The sequence below is a fragment of the Artemia franciscana genome, chromosome 20 (assembly GCF_032884065.1).
Source record: "Artemia franciscana chromosome 20, ASM3288406v1, whole genome shotgun sequence".
In the NCBI taxonomy this organism is placed as follows: domain Eukaryota; kingdom Metazoa; phylum Arthropoda; class Branchiopoda; order Anostraca; family Artemiidae; genus Artemia; species Artemia franciscana.
Genome location: NC_088882.1, coordinates 20616462 through 20643180, shown reverse-complemented (window position 1 = coordinate 20643180; position 26719 = coordinate 20616462). Strand labels below are relative to the sequence as shown.

The following is a 26719-nucleotide window of genomic DNA, read 5'->3' as shown; positions in this document are numbered from 1 at the left end:
CCTGTTTTTTTTTTCTTTATTTCATGAAGCTTAGAGACTAAAATTTTTCTGGGGGCAATGGAAAAAGTATGTTAATGAAAGTAAAAATAGCCTATATAAAAATAAAAAAAGTAAGTAATTACAAAAAATACACAAAACAATGGCATACTTACAAAAACTAAGATATGAATTCCCAGCATTCTGTTCTAATGAGCAATGCTGAAGCGTGGGAGGATATTTTTTAACAATATTGACAGTCTCGAACTTGGTTATCAAACACCAAAATATTTAGTGCCTTTAGACTCAGTGTCTATATAAAGTAACGCATTATCGAAGTTATTTATTCAAAGTAAAACATTAAACAAAGATTAAGAAAATCAGATAAAAATTTTAAGTCAATTTTTAATTTAATTTTTATTACCAAAAACCAAAATATATTTGACATCTTTATACTTCATAACTGTAGAAATAATCTTTTTCAGAGTGACAACTAGAAAAATACAATCACTCCTGGAAAAAATAAATGATAATAAAACACAAAAAAACGTGTCCATTCAGGGGGAAAATTCTCAGCATCCTGTTCTGTGGAAACATTTCTAATTATAGTGGCTTCATATATTAGCACATGGGTACTCTTGCAATGCAAGAAAAGTTGACAGCACATTTTGACCAATTTTGCACTAATTACTGATAAACAAATACATATTTAGGATCAACATAAAAACCTGATTCATTGATTGAATGTTATCAATAGTTAGGCTCTTATACTTTCATTATTGACAAGGATCGTTATTTACTTACCATTCATTACTATGAAGCATTTAAATTTGTTTTTGTTGCTACAACAAAATCATACAGAAAAATGTTTGTAGGTAACTCTAAAGGAGTCACTCAGTCACAAATTAGAACTTAAAACTTAGAAGTGATGGAAGATGCCCTGAAAGTGTGACTACATATTAGCTAACAGAGAGCAAAAATAATGATCATTGACGTTGGCAGATAATACCATACAACTCACCAGCATTCAACATATCAGGGCACTCTGTTAAAGCTGTCAGGTCATTCAACTATCTTGGTTCTATTATAGCAGACAATTGCTCAATTGAAAAAAAAGTTTAGTTCTAGATTGCTATAGCAGCATCAATAATGTCATGATTATGCTGTTCTGTGTGGTCAAAGTCAAACATTAGCTGGCAACCGAAATGCAAATCTACAACATCATACTGTAACTTAAGTACTTTGCAATGGGAGTGAGGCCTGGCTACCTTTTGCTTATGTTTGGGATCCCATAGATATAGCCCAAATAAAGTTCCTGAGATGCATCAAAGAGACCTGATGATATATCTCTGTCTAAAATGCCTGACTTCTTGCACTAATAAATCAGACCCCAAACTCTTGTCAGCTCACCAAATGAGCCATACAGGGGTTTAGCCATTTAGTCTGCATGCTAGCATAAACACTAGCCAAGACTCTATTTAATCTTAATCCCTCTGCTCATGACTGGAGGTGTCCCATGGAAGGTCCCATTTATATGGAGAGATGGTCTTGCCCAGTACCTCTCCATGACTGATAGTGATCTTCAAGATGCAGTCCCAAATACATAGAACTGCTTGAACTGGAGGTGAAGAGTCAAACTTTGCTCTATACTTAATCCCTAGCAGGACCAATAAGTCAAGTAAGCAAAGGAAGATAAGCAATAGTGGAGTCCAATCTTGGGTGCATGATCTTAAGGTTAGAAGAAAGTAACTAAAATCATATACAGATTCAACTTTTGTCATATTTATTCTAAGACATGTGTTTTGAAACAGAATAATTTTTGGTAAATTTTGCATTTTTTCAGATTAATTTAGCTAATAAAGTGAATACATCACTTGATGCTTTTTTTATGCCATTTCCAAATATAATAATCAGTTCTAGTGCAAATTCTTCTTTAGGTCCATAATGGGGCCCAAAGAAGTAACTTGTGTTTGATACAAACATTACTGGACCATAAGTTAGCTCTATCATGTATATATTAATCTTATTGACAGAAAGTGGATGTTTATCACAACATTGAGGACTTAGCAATTTGGTCAGTAGGCTAGTTAGTTATTAAAAAGGGGTTTTCACAAACAATGTCTACTTTCAGTGTCGTGAATCCCTTCAAAGGATTATTTTCTGTGACCTTTGTGGCAAACTGTTTCCTCCACTAGTATAGCTAGTAACACCAGACCATTTCATTTATTCCTAAACAGTTACAGTCATTAATTAAACTATAAAATTACATTAATTTTACATGTGATACACAGTACAGTGATGAATTTCATTATTACAGTATTACATATTTTACAATATGTCCAAAACTACTACAGCACATCCTTTAAACTTAAAACATCCCAATGCAGATACAAATACCTTACAATCCCATAGCAGAGCTAATGAATGACCAGAAACAGCACAAAAAGGAAAGTAACCAAAGAGTTTTACAAATTTCCTTCTTAATATTTTATGCTGTACATCAAGTTTGTTTAAAACATCATAACATGGTGGACATCTTTGCATACATTACATACACTACAATTTGGGGAACCAATCAAATACTACTTAAAAAGAACAGCATTTACTTTTGTGTGACCAAATCTAATTTAGAATATTATTGTTTCAATTGCCCTTTCATTGTGATTCAAGTTGAAAGGGGGAGGCTTAAAATCACATATATCTAAGATTAGGTTTGAAGACCTTTTTTGAAAATCTGCTTTCTCACCACTTGCTGAATGAGCCTTGTAACCCTGATTATACTTGCTTATAAATTAATTTACATTTAATGTTTCACTAGTGTTACTAGCCAATTTTTTCATTTTATCAGCTGCCTCATTTCTAGGAATACCTGCATGTGCTGGAACTCAGGTCAGATGAAGATTAAAACCATCTTTTAGCAAGTCATCCGCTATTACATCCATCTGTGCTACAATTTCTTTAGCACCATTTTCTCTCACAGCTAAATAATTTTGCCCTGACAGAGTCAGAACAAATAGAAAAAACCACCAACTACACCATTCAACTTAACGTACAATAGCATTTGATAAATAATAAACATTTATGTAAAAAAATAATAAGCATGTTGGGCAGTTTAAAACCAGAAGAAATAAAAGTTGAAAGGAAAAAAAAAACTATATCAGTTGCCAACTTGGAACTGTCAGTATATATGTGGGTAAAGTCAGTCCATTGTGTGGTCAGTCTATATCACTCTAATTTTAGACTTAGTGCTAGTACATCCTCACTCCTGTCATCCAAAACTAAATTATTTACACTACTAACTCCATCGAAACCTGGAGAGAGACTTATCTATATTTGGGTTGGAGACTAGCCTGGGAGGCCAGCATCATTCATCATCTGAGAATACTTGTAAACTGTAAGGGCCAACCTTAATCTAAACTGGAAATTTTGGTTCAATGCAGCAATACACATTTTGTATACAATGTGGTTTGTTGAACCCATTTTTCTAGGATAGGGTTTGGAGATTATTTCTTCTCTTCTGATGTGATTTGATGCCAAGCTCAGGATAAAGAGCTGGGAAGGGTGCAATTTTTAAGCAGCCCAAAGCTCATCAGAGAAATTGATTAAAAGCTGAGTCAGGTATCTAGAGGTAGCCTATATTTAGTTGCTTCTCTGAATAATGTTACCATAGTCCAGTTTGCTGGTGATTTTGATTCCAATTAGTTTTGATGCATAAGGATATAAGGCTTCTCTTTTTGAAAGGCAGATTGCAATGAGGAAGTATACTTTTACCCTGTCTATGGTCTTGTCTAATTAAGAACTCAAAAGAGCCCAAAGAAACCAAAACTTTAAAAAATATATTTCTGAAAATGCTATCTAAAGATGAAAACTTGTAATTCCTTGCTGATTTAGGAATAGCAATTATTATTTTCATTAGTCTTAATAATAAAGTATTATTTTGAAATTTTTTTTTGGAATTTTAAAAGAACCTGAAACACATCCAAAAAGGAACCACAGCAAAATGAAAATTCCACCATTGGAATCACTACTGTTGAAAACCTTAAATAGGAAACTTATAGTCCCCATCTTAAAACAAGATAGGCTATTTGGTATGTCTAAGATCAGGAACTGTCTAGTACTGGGGGTCTTATACAACTGCCAGGAATGCAAATTTGACATCAGAAAAGAGCATAAAATAAGGAACCTCATGGTACTACTTTATTTATACTAAAACGTTTCTTTCTAAGGAGCCTTTAACATATAATATGACCTTGTCTCTGGAAAAGGGGTGTAATTTGCTATAAGGCAAGGGGAAGGGCAACTACCCTTCCCAGACCTTGGTTTGCCTACTCCCAGGCCTTGGTTTGGTAAATGTTTAGTTTTGTCACAAGCTTCCTAAAGTGCATATTACTGCATATAGCAAGATTCTGAAGATCACATATTGATTCTTTGTCATTATTCAAGAAGTGTATCCATTTCTGGTTGACCCCCCTTTGGTAAAATTCTAGTTAATTGACTTCTTGCTATCTTGGAAAGGGTTCTGGTTAGGAAAATTAAACTTTCAGGGATGGGTCTACAGGCTAAAGTATGTCCTGGGAAGGTATTTTGAAGTACCTACCTCCACTCCTTCTCCCACTAGAGGGCCCTGACCTTGGATGACCTTTAAAAATATGTGTGTTATAAAAGTGAAACCTTGTAAAATAGACCTTCTGCTTAATCAAAGTACAACAAAATTGTTTTCAGCTTCATAACTTTGCTCAATCCCATTTTATAAGGTTTTAAAGATACGCAAATATATTTCCTAAATTTTGAGAAAAAACATTGATATGGCTCAAAATTCTACTCAAATAATAGGAATTACATTTTCAGAACTAAAGGCAGAGGAAAAGCAGCTAGTAACTGAAAATTAAGGTAAAATATTGTTTTGTCTAAATTTCAATAGGTATAGACCTGTCATGTAGGCAAATTTCAGGGCCCTCTAGAGGGAGAAGGATTGGAGGTGGGTACTTTAAAATACCTTCCTGGGACATACTTTAGCCTGTAGACCCATCCCTGAAAGGTTCACTTTCCTAACCTAAACCCTTTCCGAGATAGCAAGAAGACAATTAACTAGAATTTTACCCCCCTTCTCCACAGGGCAAACTAAAAATGTGCAAAGTGGGCTTGCTAACAGGTAACATTCCCTATAGAGCAGAGTGTATTAGTTCATGAGCCCTGCAGGCAGCAGGGCAAGGTCTGAATTTTATTTTTATTCAACAAAGAGTGATAAAATTTAAATATAAGACTAGTTTATTAAATATAGAATACAGACCTTGCCCTGCTGCCCACAGGGCTCAAGGACTAATATGCTTTGCTCTATATGTAATGTTACCTGTAGGCAGGTCTATTTTATACATTTTTAGTTTGCCCCATGGAGGAGGAGCATCAACCAGATATGTGCTAGGCCTACTAAATATTACCTATATCATACCAAATGGCTTATTTTTTAGTTTCTAGGCTACTGTCATTTTCACTTGATTTTGGAATATTGGCTCCAACTCCCCCCCCCCCCAGGATTTTGACAAAATTACGTTATTGTTTGGAAAGAGCATAAAACTTATAGGCTACCTCTAGGTAATACAGTAGAGGTTCCATGATGATTTCACTGTTGAAATGATTATTTGCCGTCTGACTAACCTTTAACTAGGCCTTTGCTACAATTTTACTCTGGCCTATACAAGAGCACACTCAAAACAGAAAATTAAAACTACGTAAAAGCTGCTTACCCATTTTTACTTGAACCTGGCCTGAACCAAATTTTAGACCAGTCAAAACTTTTCTTAAGCCAAACTTTTGCAGCGTTGCCACTAGGTGAAAAATCATTTAAAAATTCTTTAAAAAACACACTAAATCAGCACATAAGTCACTAGGTAATCTAGTGACTTATGTGCGAATATAGTGTTTTTTTTTAAGAATCAAGTGATTTTTTACCTTGTAGCAACGCTGCAAACAGCCCCTATTCAGGCCTATGCTTTTTATTTCAAATTAGGCTTAGGAAAAGTTTTGCCTGGTCTAAAATCTGGTTCAGGACAGGCTCAAGTAAAAATGGGTAATTAACTTTGACGTATTTTTTATTTTCTGTTTTGGGTGTGCTCTTGTATAGGCCAGAGGAAAATTGTAGCAAAGGCCTAGTTAAAGGTTAGTCAGACAGCAAATAATCATTTCAACAGTTGAATAATCATGGAACCTCTACTGTATTACCTAGAGATATAAGTTGGTTTTTCCAAACACTAACTTAAATTTGTCAAAATCCTGGGGGGGGGAAGTTGGAGCAAATTTTCCAAAATCAAGTGAAAATGACAGTTGAAACTAAAAAATAAACCATTTGGTATAATATAGGCCTAGGTAATATTTAGTAGGCCTAGCACATATCTGGTTGATGCTCCTCCTCCATGGGTAAACTAAAAATGTATAAATTGGGCCTGCCTACAGGTAACATTACATATAGAGCAAAGCATATTAGTCCTTGAGCCCTGTGGGCAGCAGGGCAAGGTCTGTATTCTATATTTAGTAAACTAGTCTTATATTTAAGTTTTATCACTCTTTGTTGAATTAAAATAAAATGCAGACCTTGCCCTGCTGCCTGCAGGGCTCATGGACTAATACACTTTGCTCTATAAGTAATGTTACCTGTAAGCAAGTCCACTTTGCACATTTTTAGTTTGCCCTGTGGAGAAGGGGGGTCAACCAGAAATGGATACACTTCTTGAATAATGCAGCGTTCGGACTCGCCTATAAATTCCAATAAATTCCTATATTTTAATGCACTCCTATAAAATGCCTATATTTTGGCTAAAATCCTATTATTCCTATATTTTCGGCTGAAGAGCACTAAGAACATTGTTCGAGATTTGTAATTTTCACTGCTCATTATGTAAGCCAAGATGTGCTTTCTTTGCTTTTGACTCTGCTTGTAGACTGTGCTGTCTTTTGGTGTAGGTTGATAATTAATTACAAAAGTTGAGCTGTTCGAACTTAGCTAACGCTTTGTGTTGGGCTTAGTTAGCTGCTTCTGCCTCGGCTATGCTGTTGTGTTGGCTTAATAGCCCATGTTTGTTTTTGTCATGTTGGGCTTGTCCGAAATGAGCGAAGATCAGTATATAGGCTAGCAGTCTCTGCTTAATGAGACTGGAGTTCTTGTGACTTCTGCGTTTCCTGGCTGAATGCTATTTAAAAGGCTGATACGGCCCAGTTTCGGACATATCCACATTTTTTCTTTTTATGGTCTTTTAATCTTTAGATGCTATTTCGCAGGTGATGCTTGGTAATTAAGTATGTGGCCTACCAAGTTTAATAGTTCATGGCTTGCTAAGACGGATTGCAGCAGTAGAAAGATTGGCAAATAGTATAAGACTGGGAATGACCAGTACTCGTCCTTTTGCAAACTCTGCTTGAAAAATCTTGGTTGCAAAGCTGGGATTGCTCAGCTAAGCCAACATGTGCAATCTGCAGAATACAAAGCCGTAGCTACTGCTCAATTACATCCACTGCAGCTTCATTTGACCGGAAAATCTTGAGTTGATGAAACAACCAAGGATAAACCATTAGTTGGTAAAAACATGTTTTGTGAACGTGATGCCGCTTATAAAGCTGAGTTAATATGGGCACTTCAGACGGTACAGAGTTCCATGTCTTCTGACTCTTCAGACCATATTGTCACAACCTTCCATGCAATTTTCCCCGGTAAGATCCCCGACGGAATGTGCCTAAGTGCGAAGAAACTCACGTATCTGATCACCGATGCGCTGCATCCTTACTTTAAGCAAATGCTTGTGAAGGACATTTAGTCCTATTCTGTACTAGAATATGATGAGACAACCAACAACGCTGGTATGAAAGAGTTACAGATACGTGCTCAATATTGGTCCTCATACGGAAACGAAATCCAGAGCAGACATTTATGCACAAGTTTCATGGGCCAAGCGACAAGTGATGACCTGAATAGGAAGATTATGTCAGCCATTGAGCAGAATCAGCTGCCACTTGAAAAACTGATCACGCTTGGAAGTGATGGACCAAACGTCAATAAAAGCGTTTGGAACAAGTTCAATGCCGAAAAAAAGAAATTGACGGGAAATGGAATGTTGAACATTGGTACTTGCAACATCCATATAATCCATAACGCTTTCTTGAAAGGTCTTCAGGTGCTCGGAAAGGAAAGTTTCAACTTTGTTATTCTTGTACATTCATTTTTTGACGGCTGGCCTGCACGTTGTGAAGACTATCGAAAGCGCCAAATAAAGTGAGAGTACCGGAGAATGCTTTCATAAAGCATGTCCCAAGCCGCTGGCTGACGATTGGACGTGCCCTTGCTAGTATCATGCAGCAGTGGCCGGCAATCTTTCCTGAACTTCGTGCCGAGAGAGAAAAAACCGAAGAAACTTCTGTCCACTCCCAAATTTCTGAAGATTGTGGCTTACATCAGAAGTGCGATGATAAGGCCCAACTTGAGTTTGTTCTAGCCTCAGCAGAACTGTTCATGAGTTTCACCTTACTGTTCCAGAGAGAAGAGCCTCTTATTCATGTTCTGCACTCGGAATCTAGTTGTGGCGTTTTGCGAACAGGTCTTTAGTCCAGATTTCGTGAACGAAACTGAAAATCTATCACCAGAAATGTTGAATCTTGCTGAAAAATTTTCAGAAAAGCCCATAGCTTCAGAAAATGTGGAACGAGCTTCCTGTGAAAAAGCAACACTGAAAGACAAAGCCATTTTCTATGTCAATGTGCGAAAACATTTTATTGCGGGTATTCGCCATATTTTAAACAAATGTCCTCTGTAAAAGGATGGTTTTCTAGAGGCTTTACGCTGTTTGAGTCCGACGAACATGAAGGATTCAAGAAGCATTGCAGACGTAGACGTAGCTTTTTTGAACGGAAACTGGACCCCGGGAGGACATTACTCGGATCGATCATTTTTGGAACCATTATTTTGGACTGGCGAATGAGCGCGGGGACAGCAAGTACCCGGAACTTACCAAGCTTATCAAAACGGTGCTGACGTTATCGCATGGCAGCGCAGATGTTGAGTGTGGGCTCTCGCGTTCTGGTAGGATTCTCGGCGAAGACCTGGCATTGTTGTCTGAACGCGTTCTTGATGCGAGACTCATGGTATATGACACGTTGAGACTTCATGGAGGAAAACCAGAACGGTTTTTATTTCAAAAGAACTGTTGAATCTTGCACGTTCCGCACGGTCTCGGTATCAACAATATCTGGATGAAAAGAAAAAAGAAGAGCTATCCGAGAAGAGCAAAGCAGCTTTCAAAGAGGACAATCTGTGGAAGTTGCAGGAGGTCTTTGACAAAAAAAAGAAATAGAAGACCTGGAAAGCAAAAAGAAAAACTTCGAACATCAGAGTAAGAAAAGATAACAGTATCAGATACTCTACTTCAGGAAGCGACCTACAGAATGAAGAAGGCTGCCGAGTCCAACAGTTTCATAGACATTGGCCTAGCTGTTTCTTTGCTTGAAGCTGTGAAGTCCAGAACAAGTGAGAGAGAGCAGATTTTGTAATTTGCGAGAATGGAGCAGTCTACTGCAAAGAGAAAAACTGATCTCATATCGAAATTGATGCCCAAGAAACAGCAAGAGTGATTCCAAGTAATTTACCTGTAGCAGTCAATCGTTGGCACAGTATGTGTATCTGATTTTTTACTGTTTTTTACTATTTGTACAGTTTGTATTGGAAGTAAAAAAAAAAAAAAAAAAAAAAAAAAACAGAAACTCGAGAAATAATGAATGTAAGTGACCAGGCATCCCACGCCATCTACCACAGATCTGATCCCGAAGACTTCCAAATCCTATATTTGGGCTCGGGAAATCCTAAAAAAACAGGACAGAGCCTATAATTTGAAACGAACCGACCTGTCCGAACCCTGATAATGACAAAGAATCAATATGTGATCATCAGAATCTTGCTATATGCAGTAATATGCACTTTAGGAAGCTTGTGACAAAACTAAACATTTACCAAACCAAGGTCTGGGAGTAGGATTCAATAGAGTCTTGGAGGAAGCTTGTGACAAAACTAAACATTTACCAAACCAAGGTCTGGGAGTAGGATTCAATAGAGTCTTGGCTAGTGTTTATGCTAGCATGCAGACTAAATGGCTAAACCACTGCATGGCTCATTTGGTGAGCTGACAAGAGTTTGGGTTCTGATTTATTAGTGCAAGCAGTCAGGCATTTTAGACAGAGATATATCATCAGGTCTCTTTGATGCATCTCAGGAACTTTATTTGGGCTACATCTATGGATTCCCAAACATAAGCAGTAGGTAGCCAGGCCTCACTCCCATTGCAAAGTGCTTAAGTTACAGTATGATGTTGTAGATTTGCATTTTGGTTGCCAGCTAATGTTTGCCTTTGACCACACAGAACAGCATAATCATGACATTATTGATGCTGCTATAGCAATCTAGAACTAAATTTTTGTTTCAATTGAGCCATTGTCTGCTATAATAGAACCAAGATAGTTGAATGACTTGACAACTTTAACAGAGTGCCCTGATATGTTGAATGCTGGTGAGTTTTATGGTATTATCTGCCAAAGTCAATGATCATTATTTTTGCTTTCTGTCAGCTAATATGTAGTCACACTTTCAGGGCCTCTTCTGTCACTGCTAAGTTTTAAGTTCTAATTTGTGACTGAGTGACTCCTTTGGAGTTTCCTACAAACATTTTTCTGTATGATTTTGTTGGAGCAACAAAAACAAAATTTAATTCTTCATAGTAATGAATGGTAAGTAAATAACAATGCTTGTCAATAATGAAAGTATAAGAGCCTAACTATTGATAACATTCAATCAAAGAATCAGGTTTTTATGTTGATCCTAAATATGTATTTGTTTATTAGTAATTAGTGCAGTTACTAATACACAAGAAAATTCATATAATTATAGAAAACTTAATAAGGGGCAATTTTGGTAAAAATGTGCTGTCAACTTTTCTTGTATTGCAAGAGTACCCATGTGGCCCACCTAGATTAGAATATTGGAAGCTACAGTGATGACTATGGTCAAATATGGATTTGAAGCATGAGTGGTGTGAAAAGCTGATTAAAATTTACTTGATCTTTTCCATAGAAATTGCATATGGATTGTTCTGGGTACCCAGCTGACTGACCGTATTTCAGTTAGGCTGTATGAAAATGTGGCTCAATCCTGCATACTAGGGCTATAATGAAAGAAAGGTTGAAATGGGTAGGGCACATTCTGCAGATAAAGGTTGACAGATTGCAGAAGATTGTCCTTTTTAGCCAACCGTCTAGGGTTAAACAGAAAGCTGGTCGTCCTTGTCTGTGATGGGAGGATGTCACAAATAAAGATTTAAAGGAAATGGGAACTTCCTGGGAAGGTGTAAAGAGAGAAGCCTTGAACTGAACAGGTTGGAGGAGGAGCATGTTTTAGCTTTGTTGGCCTCAGGTGGCTTAGTGCTGTGGTGAGTTATTATTATTATAAGTAGCAGTAGTAGTAATACGTCCTGTTGACAACCAACACGCACATATTGCCTTTTGATTTCATTTTACTGTAACATAAACTTTTCCTGAGAGTCTCTACTTTATACCGTATTTCAGACCCAGACAACCTATCTTTGCCATTTCTACAACCTAAGCATTATTATACTACTTTGATTTAGTCCAGTAGTAGTAGTAGATGGAGTAGCAAAAATGGTAGTAATATTAGCAGTCCTAAGATTATTAGTTTCCTACTCTAATGTGTTGCAGTGATATTGTTGATATTTGGTTTTGATAACCCGCATGTATATAATTTGTTTTAATTTGGTCCAACATCCTCCTCAAAATGACCTCAAAGTCGTCTCTGAGGTATTGCTGATACGCCCTTTATATAATATGCTCTCACATAGTGTGTTTTGATATAGTTCAACATCCCCTAAATGTTCTATACAAGTTTTATCTTCAAAGCTTTAGAATCACTAGTAGTAATACTAGTAGTAGTAGTAGTAGTGGTAATAGTAGTACTATTAGTAGTAGTAGTAGTTGTAGTAGTAGTAGCAGTTATATTAGGAGTACCATTAGTAATACTAGCAGTAGCAGTATAGACATACGGCTTTTGTTTTTTTCCACATCCACCTCAACATGACCTGAAAATTTCAAATGAATACACTAAGCGGTTCTTGAGGCATTAATCATACATCCTTTTGATCAACAACAACCATATAGGTTATTTGGGTCTAGTTCAACATCTTTTCAGGATTCCCTGAAATTCTAATCTTGATACACCTAGCTTTAGTTGTAGTAGCAGTGGTAGTAATAGCAGATGTTTCAACTTGACGCTCTAAACTGTTCCAAAGGTACTGCTCATGCGCGCTTTTGATAACCTGCGTGCATTTTGTGTTTTTACCTGAATACCCTTGGCATTAGTAATAGTCGTAGTAGAAGTAGGAGCAGCAACAGTAGTAGTACTACTAGTAATAGGATTAGTCTTCCAGAATCAATACTTCCAGGGAGATACCTCATGTTGTTTTTTGGGACTGCTCAAACTAGTAGGGGAAGTAAATTTGTATATAGTTCAAAACTGGGAGGATGTGATGATTCCAGCTACTCCCTTGGTTCGTTCAGACTTCAGTCTGGCCATGACTGTAGGGCATGCTTGGAACTTTGGTTCCTGCTGAGATCTGACAGTCATGAACACTTGGCTCCTTTAAGAGCCTGATGAAAAATTTCTTATTAAAGGTTTCTTAATAAATGTTTCTTATGGTTTATTTTTATGGCACTTGGTATTAACCAAGTGACATATAGCAATCGAAAATTCTGTCAATCTGTTGGTCTGTCAGTCCGTCGGTCTGTAGGTCTGTTGGTCTGTCAGTCCTGGTTTTGCTACTTTAGGCACTTCCAGGTAAGTTAGGACGATGAAATTTGGCAGGCGTATGAAAGACCAGACCAGATTAAATGAGAAATAGTCGCTTTCCCGATTTGACCATCTGGAGGGGGGGGGGGAGTGGGGGGCCTGTTAATTCGGAAAAAATAGAAAAATTGAAGTATTTTTAACTTACGAACGGTTGATCAAATCTTAATGAAATTTGATATTTTGAAGGATATCGTGTCTCAGAGCTGTTTTTTCAGTCTCAACCGGATCTGGTGATATTGGGGGGAGTTGGGAGGGGGAAACCTAAAATCTTGGAAAACACTTAGAGTGGAGGGATCGGGATGAAACTTAGTGGGAAAAATAAGCACAAGTCCTAGATACATGATAGACATAACTGGAACGGATCCGCTCTCTTTGGGGTAGTTAGGGGGGGGGGTAATTCTGAAAAATTAGAAAAAATGCGGTATTTTTAACTTACAAACGGGTGATCGGATCTCAATGAAATTTGATACTTAGAAGGATATCGTGTCTCAGAGCTCTTAGTTTGAATCCCGACCAGATCTGGTGACATTGGGGGGGGGGGGGGTTGGGAGGGGGAAAACCTAAAACTTGAAAAACACTTAGAGTGGAGGGATCAGGATGAAACTTGGTGGGAAAAATAAGCAAAAGTCCTAGATAAATGATTGACAGAACCGGAACGGATCTGCTCTGTTTGGGGTAGTTGGGGGGGGGGGGTTAATTCTGAAAAATTAGAAAAAATGAGGTGTTTTTAACTTACGAACGGGTGATCGGATCTCAATGAAATTTGATATTTAGAAGGATATCGTGTCTCAAAGCTCTTATTTTAAATCCTGACTGGATCTGGTGACATTGGGGGGAGTTTGGGGTGGGGGAACCTAAAATCATGGAAAACGCTTAGATTGGAGGGATCGGGATGAAACTTGGTGGAAAAAATAAGCAGAAGTCTTAGATACGTGATTTACATAATTGGAACGGATCCGCTCTATTGGGTGGGGGGGTGGTGGTTAATTCAGAAAATTAGAAAAAATGATGTATTTTTAACTTACGAAGGAGTGATCGGATCTTCATGAAACTTCATATTTAGAAGGGCCTCGTAACTCAGATCTCTTAATTTAAATCTCAACCAGATCCAGCGTAATTGGGGGGGGGGGGGGTATCGGAAATCTTAGAAAATACTTAAAGCGGTGAGATCAGGATGAAACTGGATGGGAAGAATAAAAACCTGTCTAAGATACGTGACTGAAATAACCGGACCGGATCTGCTCTCTTTGGTGGAGTTGGGGGGGGGGGGTAATTTTAAAAATTGAAGTATTTGTAGCTTACGAAAGGGGTGACCAGATCTTAATGAAATTTGATATTTAGAAGGATCTTGTGCTGTAAAGCTCTAATTTTAAATTCCGACCAGATCCTGTGACATTGGGAGGAGTTGGAGGGGGAAACCGGAATTCTGGAAAACGGGAAAATTGGGGTATTTTTATCTTACGAATAGGTGATTGGATCTTAATGAAATTTGATATTTAGAAGGAGTTCATGTCTCGGAGCTCTTATTTTAAATCCCGACCAGATCTTTGACGTTGGGGGGAGTTGGAGGGGGAAATCTTGGAAAATACTTGGAGTGGAGGAATCGGGATGAAGCTTGGTGGATAGAATAAGCAAATGTACTTGATACGTGATTGACGGAACCGTTACTAAATTCGCTCTCTTTGGGGGAGTTGGGGGCAGGGGCTCAGTGATTTGGCGAGTCAGGTGCTTCTGGACGTGCTAGGACGATGAAAATCGGTAGGCGTGTCAGGGACCTGCAGAAATTGACTTGATAAAGTCATTTTCCCAGATTCAACCATCTGGGGGGCTAAAGGGAGAGGAAAAATTAGAAAAAATTAGGTATTTATAACTTACAAGTGGGTGATCGGATCTTAATGAATTTTGATATTTAGAAGGACATCGTAACTCAGAGCTCTTATTTTAAATCCTGACCGGCATTAAGCCTCGTATTTTCCTTTTAAATCAATCTGTTGATTCATAGAATTTTGTTAGAGCTCATACCATATGATCTCTTGACTCTTAGCTCTTCTTGCCTCGTCACACGTGCCATATGAGCTCTTAGCTCTTGTTTTTTGGGGGGTTGTTGTTTTGTTGGTGTTGGATCCTCGATGACGAAGAGAATTTTAATTTGTATTTTATTGTCGGGTGATGTGAGGGTCGCCGTTTCGTGTGGGACCGCTGGTTAGTATGTTTATGTCAAGTTTTATCATTCTTTATTTATTGTATGCCGTGTACCAATTAAAGGGCCAATTGAGCAATTTGGGATATTGTTTTTGTTATTATTATTTTATAAAAAAAATCAATAGAACTTGAACTTGAAGTCGCGTGCACATTAGCTTTTGGTCAGTAAATAATCACCCTTACAATTCCTTGAAATTTTAAACTTAATGCTCTAAGACATCCTTGAGATATATCCTTTTGACAACCTGCTTGGACGCCTTGTGCTTTGATTTAATTCAACACTCCCTTCTATATTCCCTGAAAGGGTCACAATAATACTGCCATCCTTTTTGGACACCCATGGTCAAACATATCTCCCATACCCGGCAACAAATAACATATGTAAACAATAAGTGGATTGTAGAACTTACAGCCGTTAAACTATAGCAGTGGAGGATTGTCATCCCCAGAGGCTCAAATATTGGACCTTTCGACTATACTGGACAAAACAGCTTTCAAAAAATTTTCATCGGATTTTTTTATGGGAATAAAGGGTATGGGTTACTGCTTACGCTCTAATTATCTTTGACTCTTAAAAAGAACAATAGAACTTCCAATTTCCTATCAAACGAGCCCCTCTGGAATTTTACGACGACTATTTTCATACAAAGTGCCATGGTAAAAAAAATAAAGAAAGGCATAAAACAGAGACCACTTCGCTCTTTGCTTAAACAACACTATTGTATTGCCTATGATGTGCCCTGTTCTCTAAAAATTGTTGACGAAAACTGTTCACAATTCTCCTGACAGGAAAGGAAATGAATTTGGAACAGCAAGTATGGTTAGTCAGTTACCGTTACTTATCACACACACGTGCTAAAATACTTAAATACTGGAAATTCAATTAAGAAAGAAGAGAAAAGAGAAGAAAACGGAGAAAAACGCCATGAATATTATAATTATCTGGAGAGGATTACTCATCATGTCCGGTCCTGAGATAAAGGTTTTATCTCACCAAAGAAATTTACTTGCCGATGACATGAAACAAGAAGACTAGGAGAATTTTTCACAAAATTAGGCGGTATATTCCAAATATGAGGATCGCAATTGGGCGTTCCTAAGCGAGTTGATCCTAACTAATGAGCTATATTACTGCATTTATTTTAACATGATCACGACGGTCTTAAACATAAGAAAACAAATTTGTTCAGAAGCAATAAATAAGCCAATTCATATATTTACATAAGAAAATCGTAAATTGGTATTCTTGAATGCGATACGTTCATAATTTTTTTTTCTAAATCCTTGAAATATGTCTAACGATATGTCTAATGTGTAAAGTTATATCTTTAAAAGTCTAGTCTTTTTTTGTCTAACTTTCATTATTTACAGGTGGTATGTACCAAATGTGGAGTAGATACGGTTTCGTCAACAAATGTTCCTATTTGGCTATGCAAAATTTGTTCAGAACAAAGAGAGATGTGGAAAAAATCTGGTGCTTGGTTTTTTAAGGTGGGGCTTCATTTAATGTTTTAAAGCTTGCTCTAAGCTATGGTATAGTGCTTGCTAGTGCATCATTAGTTATTCGTCCTGGTAGTTCATGGCTTAATGAGATTATTTCTTGTTAATATAACTATCTAAATTCCTCCATATAAACTAAGTAAAGAAAGCTGTATTAAAAGAACAAGGACATTCGATGGCCTTCATGTTGCTTAAAAGTTTAATTCAAATAAATATTTTCTGTAGGCCTAATTTGGGCTTTCATTTGGATAGTAACAAAACCTGAAACTGCTTATTTAAAAATAAACTAAAAACGGTAAGCAGTTCTACTGGTCACTACTGTTGCAAAAATGCTAGTAAATGAAAGTTGGCACTAGATCAGAATATAAAAAAAAAACACGTTTTTTATATATTTGGCCTTTCTTTTGGAAAAAAGCTGAAAACAGCTTATTTGGAAACACAATAAGGACGGTAAACAACTCTGTACTGGCTAAAGGTGTTTCAAAGATGCTGGTAATCAAAAATTCATACTAGATCAGAGTAGAAAAAAAAATGTTTTTTACGCAACGAACTTATGGGAGGTTTTCCTTTCGTTTCTGCTTCTTAAAACAAGAACATTAATGCAATTTCTGATACAGATAACAAAACTGTCTTTCATCGACTCTTTCGTCATTTCGTACAAAGCTAAAACGGCCATCATACTATTAAAAATTCCTGTTTACGAACAATAAGTAAGAAGTGACCTGGGCTAAGAGTAACCGAAAATCGAAAAGGGGATTTCGATTATAGTACAGGCATCAAAAGAGTTTGCGTCGACAAGACTTTGTGTTAGCTTTATTAATTATCTGAGAAGGCCCAATGGTATAGATGGAAAGCTAAAATAGCGTTGTAGAGAGTCGGAGCACAAAATGACTGCTTCTTTTAACTTGTCAGTAGACAAGGGTAGAGGAATTAAACTCAGAATTAGTTATAACTGGTACATAAAACATATAAAAAAAAATCACGTAGCAGTTACTACACCAAAACAATCTAAATTCCAATCGTGATAAAAATAGTTGAAAGATTACGTCTGTGTCATCGAAAAAAAAACAGGCATATATATATATATATTTTATGCCCTGACGCACGTCCTGTTTAAAACAAGAAATTGGGTATTACAAAATCCCGTATCTCCGTGGCAATTCCGTCAGCTCATAGCTTTATGGCCAATTTATATTTTTATCTTTGTAAAAAGTAATATTTCAAAACTTCGAATTTTGTATTTTGCAAGACGCACCTCCTGGATGCCCATGTACCAAATGTACAAGTACACAAGCAAAGCGATTATAGGAGTATCGACAGAAAAGTGTACGGGCAGATAAGAGAAACTACGTTGAGTAAAATGTAATACAAGCTGAAGATGCAGCAAAGGGAGGAGACTATAGGACCCTTTATAAACTAACCAATGAAATAATAGGCAAGAAACCGATTCGAAATGAACCGATTCGAAAATGAACCTGTACGAAATTCTGATGGCATTCTTATGACCAAGCGATCGGCTATTGATGAGACATAGGCCAACCATTGTGAAAAGCTATTGAATAGACCACTGCCTGATAAGCTTTTAGACCTGCCCTCTATAGCTTTCCTCAAGCTTGGTGTAAATACAGAATCCCGAACTCGTGGCAAATTAATGACAGTCGCAAAAAATTAAGAAATGGCAAGGCACCAGGCGAAGACCGTATCACGGCGGAGTTGATAAAGGCTTTAATCAGTTCATGCATGTCTATATGGCTGTCCTTATTCCGAAAAAATTTGGATGACACAAAAAGTGCCAACAAAATAGAAGCGCAGTACCCTCATAAAACTCTTGAAAATAGGTGATAAAACACTACCTGGGAATTGGAATGGCATTTATCTCTCATCTATACCTGGTAAACTTCTTGCACCTATAATCCCCGAAAGAATACAGATTCCACTCGACAAGTATTTGAGAGAAGATCAACATGGCTTTAGACCAGGACGTTCATTTACCGATTTGATCTTCACCCTAAAGAGGTTAATATATGATAGCCGAGAGTGGCAAAGCAAATTGTACATGACGTTTAAAGTTTTTGAAAAGGCCTTGACTCGCTGCACCGTGAGACTCTATGAAAACTACTAACCTTTTATGGGATCTCTGTGAAGTTAGTAGCCCTCGGAATGGCTCTATACAAAGACTCTGAATGTTGTGTTAAAGCGACAGAAGCAAGGACAAGATAGTCTGGTGTCCTTTCTGGTGTTAAACAAGGCTGTGTCTTGTCACCTTTTCTGTTTGCCCTAGCCATTGACCATCTGCTCGGTAACACTGACACCAGAAGCAAACAATTAGACTTAGAACACCAAATTAATGATTTAGACTTTTCCAACGATATCACGTTCATTGAGATCTGTAAACATAGACTACGAAAATTACTAGAAGCTGTACGTGACAGAGGCCGACTTATAGGACTAAGAATCAATGCTGATAAAACAAAAAGTATTTCAGTAATGGATTCGCCTTTACACCTGAGATGTGATACCAGCACATTGAGCAGGCTTTAGATTTTAAATACCTTGGGAGCACAGTTATAAATACGGGTTCTACTAAAAATATATATCATGCCATGTTGGGCAGGCCTCCGGTACATTCAACAGACTGAAACTGGTATGGAGGTCGCAGAGTTTCTCCCTCCAATACAAACTTCGTCTGCTCTATAGCAACGTCATACCCGTCCTGTTATAAGCTTCTGAAACCTTGCATCTGAATAACACACAAGAATAGAAAATTCTAGCTTTCAAGAATGCATGTATCCGGAGAATATTAAACATCTATGGTCACCAAAAAATCTCTAATGAGAAGATGAGATGGATGACCGGATAACCCATAGTGACAGATGTCATTAGGAAACGTCGGTGGAAATATCTGGTGTATTTACTTCGTATGGATGAATCCTGGATCCTAAAAGCGACGTTCCAGAGACAACCTGAAAGAAGAAGAAGAAGAGGCAGGCCGCGCAATACACTCAGACACACATATCAGACGGACCTGCGAAACATAAATGCTTCCCTTCAACCGACGTGGGAAGATATTCTTGCTGCGGGGAACATGAAGGATGACTGGCAGCTGCTTGTAGATGCTCTGGGCACCTCTGGAGGCACGGGAGGATCTGAGGTAAGGTCTAATGAGTTTTCTAGGTAGCAAATACTATAGGTATTTTCCTTTTGTGTACAATTGGCATTTACATAGATAGATAGATAGATTTTTATTTCGAAGCAATAAATAATCAAAATAAAAAAATACATACATTATCATATACCCCACGGAAGGTTCTATGAGTGGGAATGCAGGGAAATAAAAAAAATAGCGAAAAAAGTAAATTTTTAAATAGTGCTTGTTTAAAGTACGATGCCATATGATAGTAAAAAATAGGAAATTTCGGGGTCATTTCCGGAGTGGAGTTAGTCTGGATCATAGTCGAATTCTCAGTTTAATAGATTGAAGACCTTCAGAGAATGTTGAGGGAAGTGTTGAACTAAATCAAAGCGCGTTATGTATAAATGGGTTCTCAAAAGGGCGTAACTCAGCAATTACTAAGTATATTAATTGTGAACTTTTGGGAAATGATAAGGAGGATTATTAATTGACTAAAAAAGTATTATTTGCACGCAGATCACCTCTAAACCTTCATTTATTCGTAATCTAAGTGATTTAGTCTAATTAGCATTAATTTTCAAAGCGCGTTATGTATAAATGGGTTCTCAAAAGGGCGTAACTCAGCAATTACTAAGTATATTAATTGTGAACTTTTGGGAAATGACAAGGAGCATTATTAATTGACTAAAAAAGTATTATTTGCACGCAGATCACCTCTAAACCTTCATTTATTCGTAATCTAAGTCATTTAGTCTAATTAGCATTAATTTTCAAACTTATTCTAGCACCCTGAACTTTTAAAATTTTAGAAAAATTTTGGAGTCTAAAAAGTATCATTTTCAAATTATTCAAAGCATATTAGGCAAGTGTCTGTATCTTCAAAGGTATCTATTTTATGGGTTATTCCATAGTTGATTTAGAATTACCCCTCTGGTTGCGGTTGTAAGAGTCATTGCCTGGTTCAATTTAAATAAAACAACAATAAAACACTAAATAATAAAAATACAAATATTTCAGCTCCACGGCTGGGAGCCTCCCTTAACGAAAAAAAGCAAATCTTGAAAAAAAACTACCGAAAAGTAGAATTTTTTCTGAAAGATTGAGGTGAGATCAAAAATATGCAACTGGAATCAATAAAAGGCGTGAACACACGGGAATTAGGAGGGTTGGCAGATAAGTAACTTAAAAAATCAGGAGATCATGAGTGTGTCATCGTGGCTCTTCATCTGACCAGTGCTACATACGAGTTGACACCCCTTGACAATCTTGGCAAGAGTGCCATGCACAACAAACAATACGAACACGAAGTTTCCAGTTGGCACAGAGACGTCAACCACACGGGTGAGAAGTGACAGCCCTCTGCTTCCAATCAGAACCAGAGGAGGTATACTATTGGAGCTAATAGTTCTTCTAGACGTAAATACGCGCACCTCAGTCTTACGCAATGCTATAATACATCTGTAACGGAACAGTATACCTCTTTGTTACGTAATTGGGTTTGTTTTCTAAGAGATGCAGGTGTATGTTATGTTAATGCATAAAAAACCCGTGAGGGCCAAGGAAAAACCTTCAGAACCCACTAATGAAGGCCTTCAAGGCGCCGGAGCCCCTAACGAGTAATTCCAGAGGGGCCCTAGCAACCCATTCAACCCGACCCCTAGCAACCTTTTCCACTAAGGGAGGGGGCCCCTAGCAGTCAGTTACAACGGGGAAAGCCTAGTAGTCAATTCCAATGGGGACCCTAACAACCAATTCCAACGAGGCCCTAGCAACCAATTCTAACGGAGTCCTAGCTTCCAGTTCCATCTGGCCCCTAGCACCCGGTTCCACCAGGGGCACTGGCATTCAGTCCCAAAAGGGGCCTTAGCAACCAATTCCAACGGGGTGTGCATAGCAGTCAATTCCAACTGGGGCCCTAGCAGCAATTACAATGGGGCCCCATCAACGAATTCCATTGAAGCCCTAGCATCCAATTCCTCGGGGGCCATAGCATCAAATTTTACTGTCAATACGTTTTTTGAGACGTTTCAGGACATTGCAAGACGTTTTTAGAAGATTTTTCTTCAAGACTTTTTCTACATTATTTATTCAGCTCTAACGTAATAGAGAATGCTCACTAGTGTTAAAGATTACGTATTCTCGTGTGACTTGTTTCTTAAGGACCCATGGGGAACCCCCGGTTGAAACTGAGGAGGACATACATGTAGGGTGTCACGTAATAACAATGCACATGTGGGTTGTTACATAAGACTTCAAGAATTTTTTTTCAGGATTTCACTTTTCTTTCAAGGCGTTTTTTTTTTCGTTCAAGGATTTTTTTCTTTGCGTTTCATTTTCTTTCGTGGCGTTTTCTTTCAAGGCTTTTTTTTCGGGAGTTCATTTTCTTTCAAGACTTTTTACTCAAAGAATCTTTAGATTCCAAAGACTTTTGTCCACATTAGGATTTGAAAGAGGTTTCCCTTCAAAAGAATGGAGTGCTAGAAAGCTGGACCAAAATAGCCCTTCTAATATTTTTATTCGGGGAATAACTTTTATGTAAGAAACTATTCCAAAACACAGAGAATTCTCTGTACGGCTTTCAGGAATTGATTAAATGGATCACATCTTTTCAACTCTTTCCATATTAGAGCACACAATCATCCCAATGCTATTGATTTTTGGAAGATTAGATGCACCTTCCTGTTATATTTCCTTAATTTAAATCTTGATACTAGAAAAACCAAATTTGAAAAATGAAAACGCCAAGGGAAAAAAAGAGGTACATTTTTGTATTCGGTTATTTCTAAGAAGTTTTAATGAAAATACCAGGTTTCTTTGAGCCAAGACTACGCTTATACAAGCCACCGTGAACATATGTGGCTGCCCTATCCTAGCAAGCAATTCCAACGGGGAAGGGTTATTAGAGGTAAATTCATGCCACATTAAGAGATATTTCTGAGAGGTCTTAATTAAAATGCCTTGTTTCTATTGTTCTATGAGATGCACCTGCCTGTTACATTCCATTAATTTAAATCTTGATACTAGCAAAATCACATGACACACACACACACCAATTGGTTTCTAGGGATCTGGTTGAACTGCTCACTAGGGTTCGGCGTCTTGAACGTTACCCACTGTCGGTCCCTGAAGTTTTTTGCACTGACCCTTGCCGGCTTTTTAAACTATCAAAGAAAAAACACTCTCTATTAGGTAAGATCCAAAAGTAATCAAGCCTTATGACGTAACAGACACCTGAATATCTTAGAAAACATTCCCTATTACGTAACAAGCATCTGCACTTCTTAGAAAACATTTCCTATTACGTAACAAGCACCTGCGTCTTGAAGTTTCTAAAAAAAAGTGTGGGGACTGGGATTTGAAGGGACAGGGCTGCTATGAAAGCCTTGTAGAGGGTACTCCTCGGGGCTGTTAAACAAGCTAAAATAAAATTATTGAGAAACAAAAGTGTTTTTGTAATTTTAATGAGCATATTTTACGAGTGACACTTTCTAGTAGAATTAGGCAGTATGCTTGATGTTGAATATTACATAGAATCAATTTTAGAAAATTGTTTTCTAAAGATATAGACTCCCGAAAATAATTAATTGAGAATTCATCCCCTTTTTTTTTGCTTACGATTGATAAAGTTCAGTAGAATTTTGTAAGGTAAGTTTTCAATGAGGAGTATAATAGTTTTAAGGTAAAAAATAAAAATACCAAATACAGGCTAATTTTTTTTGTCAAAGCAAAGCCCTTCAGAACCTGCTAAATACCTTTACTTAAACGAGAATGAGAACTTAGCTCATGGATAATAAAGATGTTGAGTGTGAGCTATATTTAGGCATATTTACTTAAATTGGTTACAAAATTTGTTTGAGTACCAATTCTTTTAATTTGGCTATAAATAGTTTCCTGTCCATTCTAAAATAATTTCTTTGTTCGAGAGTATTGTAGAGTAAAATTGTCTTTCTTATAGAGTATGCCAAAATACACGATTCCGATAAAGAAGCAAAACAACGTCGGCAAGTACGCTCGTTATGCAAGGTCAGCCCCGTCGGTATCCTGTTTTGAGTCTTTAGATTACAACAAGACTACTACATCTACTGCATGGGCTAAGAAGATTAGCGCAAAAAGTGAGTCGCCTCATAGTTTTTAAAAAAGATAAACACACCTGTCAATTTTTAGGTACCGTTGTCTCCCAAGCGACATAAGAATAAGTCCTATTTGGGACAAAGAATTTTGATTCGGAGAAGGAGACGAAGCCTTTTTGAGCAAGATGAATCCCCCTCGCCTCCCCCCCCCCATTTAAAACCACTGAAAACAACATCAGAATTATCGCAAAAAGTCTACAAGTAATGGAAAAGTGGCTCAGATTTAAGTGCTTCCCATTAAAAGTTGCATTTAAGACTTTTGATTTTCACGTTACATAGTGCCAAGCTCTAAGATTTTGCAAAATGAAAAAAAAAACTAATATATAAATCGTTTCATGGAAATCATGAGTAATGGAAAGTTTTTTATAGTGATCGTTGGATTCCACATAAAAAAGTCTATTATACCACATTTTTGGTTCTTCAAGGAAAACGTTTAAATTTCTTCCTCATTCTATGTTGAAGAATTTTAAGTAAATATTATCGAAATCTGTGGCAGTAGAAAACTTTCTGGAGTTTTGGTATTATATTCCAAGGTGAAGAGGCTATTTCTTGTTCGAAATAACTTATCCAATTGGTAACCAAAGCTGGTGGTACTGTAGCAACCCACGGGTAAACTGACAAGGGAGTATTTTAAATCGACTCGTTCTTATAATCGACATATCTAATTCCTTTTATTAGTCCAGCGTTTTCCAAGCTGGGAGGCCCGCTTCCCTAGGGAGGCACGGACTATTCTAAGAGGAGGCATGGATATTAGCCAGGATTGACGATAAATAAAATGAAATTAGAACTATGCAGCCGAGGAAAATATCTTAACCCTTTCGCGATTGACAGTATTTAAAGGCCCAGGCTGAATAGCAGCTAGGTTCCCCATCTCAAGGTAAAACTAGTGACATTTTATTATGCTGCTGGATATTCCATTTATGGACAATCAATTATACGAAAATTAGAGGTAATCTTTGTGATCAACTAGTTATCAGATGACCACCACAAAATTCACCTTAAAAGTAGAAGGAACTGATGTAGCTAAAACCCCATATTTAATTAGATATCTTCAATGCGTTGAAGAGAATAATATAACTGAAATGCATTATTTTACCAATTCATTCCTGAAAAGCCACATCCAGTGACATTTTTGATATAATTGGCAGTTTTGTTTTTTGTTCTTTTTTAACAAGAAAGGAAAATTGTGGAAAAAATTACTGTGGCTTGTTACAGACAGTGCAAGGTCAATGTCAGCACACAAAACTGCGTTTCTAAGGTTAATTAAAATTAAACAAGAGCTAAGACCTCATATGACACTTGTGACGAGGCCAGATGAGCCAAGAGCCAAAAACTTATATGGCATGAGCTCAAGCAAAATTCTAAGAATCAATGGATTGATTTAAAAGGAAAATCAGAGGCTTAATGCCGGTCGGGATTTAAAATAAGAGCTTTGACACACGAGGTCCTTCTAAATATCAAAATTCATTAAAATCCGATCACCCACTCGTAAGTTAAAAATGCCTCATTTTTACTAATTTTTCCTCTCCCTTCAGCCCCCCAGACGGACGAATTGGGTAAAACGACTTGATCAAGTCAATTTGTGCAGGTCCCTGACACACCTACCAATTTTCATCGTCCTAACACGTCCGGAAGCACCAAACTCGCCAAAGCACAAGACCTTCCTTACTCCCCAGTGGATACATTCCGGTTACGTCAATCACTTATCTACGGCATTTGCTTATTCTACCAACAAAGTTTCATCCCGATCCCTCCACTCTAAGCCTTATCCAAGATTTCCGGTTTCCTTCTCCAACTCCCCCCAATGTCACCAGATCTGGTTGGGATAAGCACTAGAAATCGTGCTTATTCTTCCCATCAAGTTTCATCCCGATCCCTCCACTCTAAGCGTTTTCCAAGATTTCCGGTTTCGAAGATTTCTATTTCTCCCCGCCAAACCTCCATGTCCCCGGATCCAATTCGAATTGAAAACGGAACATTTGAGACATGCAATCTTTCTATATATCAAGTTTCATTAAGATCCGATCGCCCATTCCTAAGACAAAGATACCTCAATTTTCACGTTTTTCAAGACTACCGTTTTCCCATCCAAATCCCCCCAATGTCACCGGATCTAGTCGGAATTTAGAATAAGAGCTCTGAAGCACAAAATCCTTCTAAATATCAAATTTCATTAAGATATGATTACCCGTTCGTAAGTTACAAATACCTCTTTTTTCTAATTTTCCCGAATTACCCCCCCTCCACGACTCCCCCAGAGAGAGCGGATCCGGTTCGGTTATGTAAGACAAGTATCTTAGACTTGTGCTCATTCTTCGCACCCAGTTTCATCCTGATCTCTCCTGAAGCCTTTTCCGAGATTTCCGGTTCATGCCGGCCTAACTCCCCCCAATGACGCTGGATCTGGTAGGGATTTAAAATTAGAGATCTGAGTTATAAGGCCCTTCTAAATATAAAATTTCATTAAGGTCCGATTACTCCTTCGTAAATTTAAAATACCTCATTTCTCCTAATTTTTCAGAACTAACCCTCCCCCAACTCCCCCGTAAAGAGCGGATCCATTCTGGTTACGTCAATCACGCATCTAGGTCTTGTGCTTATTTTTATACCAAGTTTCTCACGATCCCTCCATTCTAAGCGTTTTCCAAGATTATAGGTTCCCCCTTCCCAGCTCCCCCAAATGTCACCGGATCCGCTCGCGATCGGAAATAACAGCCCTGAGACACAATATCCTTCTAAATATTAAATTTCATTAAGATCCGATGACCCGTTAGTAAGTTGAAAGTACCTCATTTTTTCTAGTTTTTTTTTTAATTAACCGTACTCCCATTCCCCCCCCTCCCCAGACAGTCTAATCAAGGAAACAAAAATTTCTAATTTAATCTGGTCTTG

At 37.6% G+C, this 26719-nt stretch overlaps 2 protein-coding genes across 2 annotated transcripts in view; one reads left to right on the top strand and one right to left on the bottom strand.

The window, feature by feature from the left end:
• LOC136039880 (exosome complex component RRP4-like) overlaps positions 1-5865 on the bottom strand; it is a 45791-nt gene extending 39926 nt beyond the window's left edge. Inside the window, exon 1 of the mRNA XM_065723840.1 lies at positions 5721-5865. Within this exon, the coding sequence (XP_065579912.1) occupies positions 5721-5817 (97 nt within the window). The 5' untranslated portion in view covers positions 5818-5865. The remainder of the gene's footprint in view (positions 1-5720) is intronic.
• LOC136040017 (rab effector Noc2-like) overlaps positions 1-26719 on the top strand; it is a 137365-nt gene that overhangs the window by 97851 nt on the left and 12795 nt on the right. The window contains exons 4-5 of the mRNA XM_065724084.1: positions 16436-16555; positions 23653-23809. Of these exons, the coding sequence (XP_065580156.1) occupies positions 16436-16555; positions 23653-23809 (277 nt within the window). The remainder of the gene's footprint in view (positions 1-16435; positions 16556-23652; positions 23810-26719) is intronic.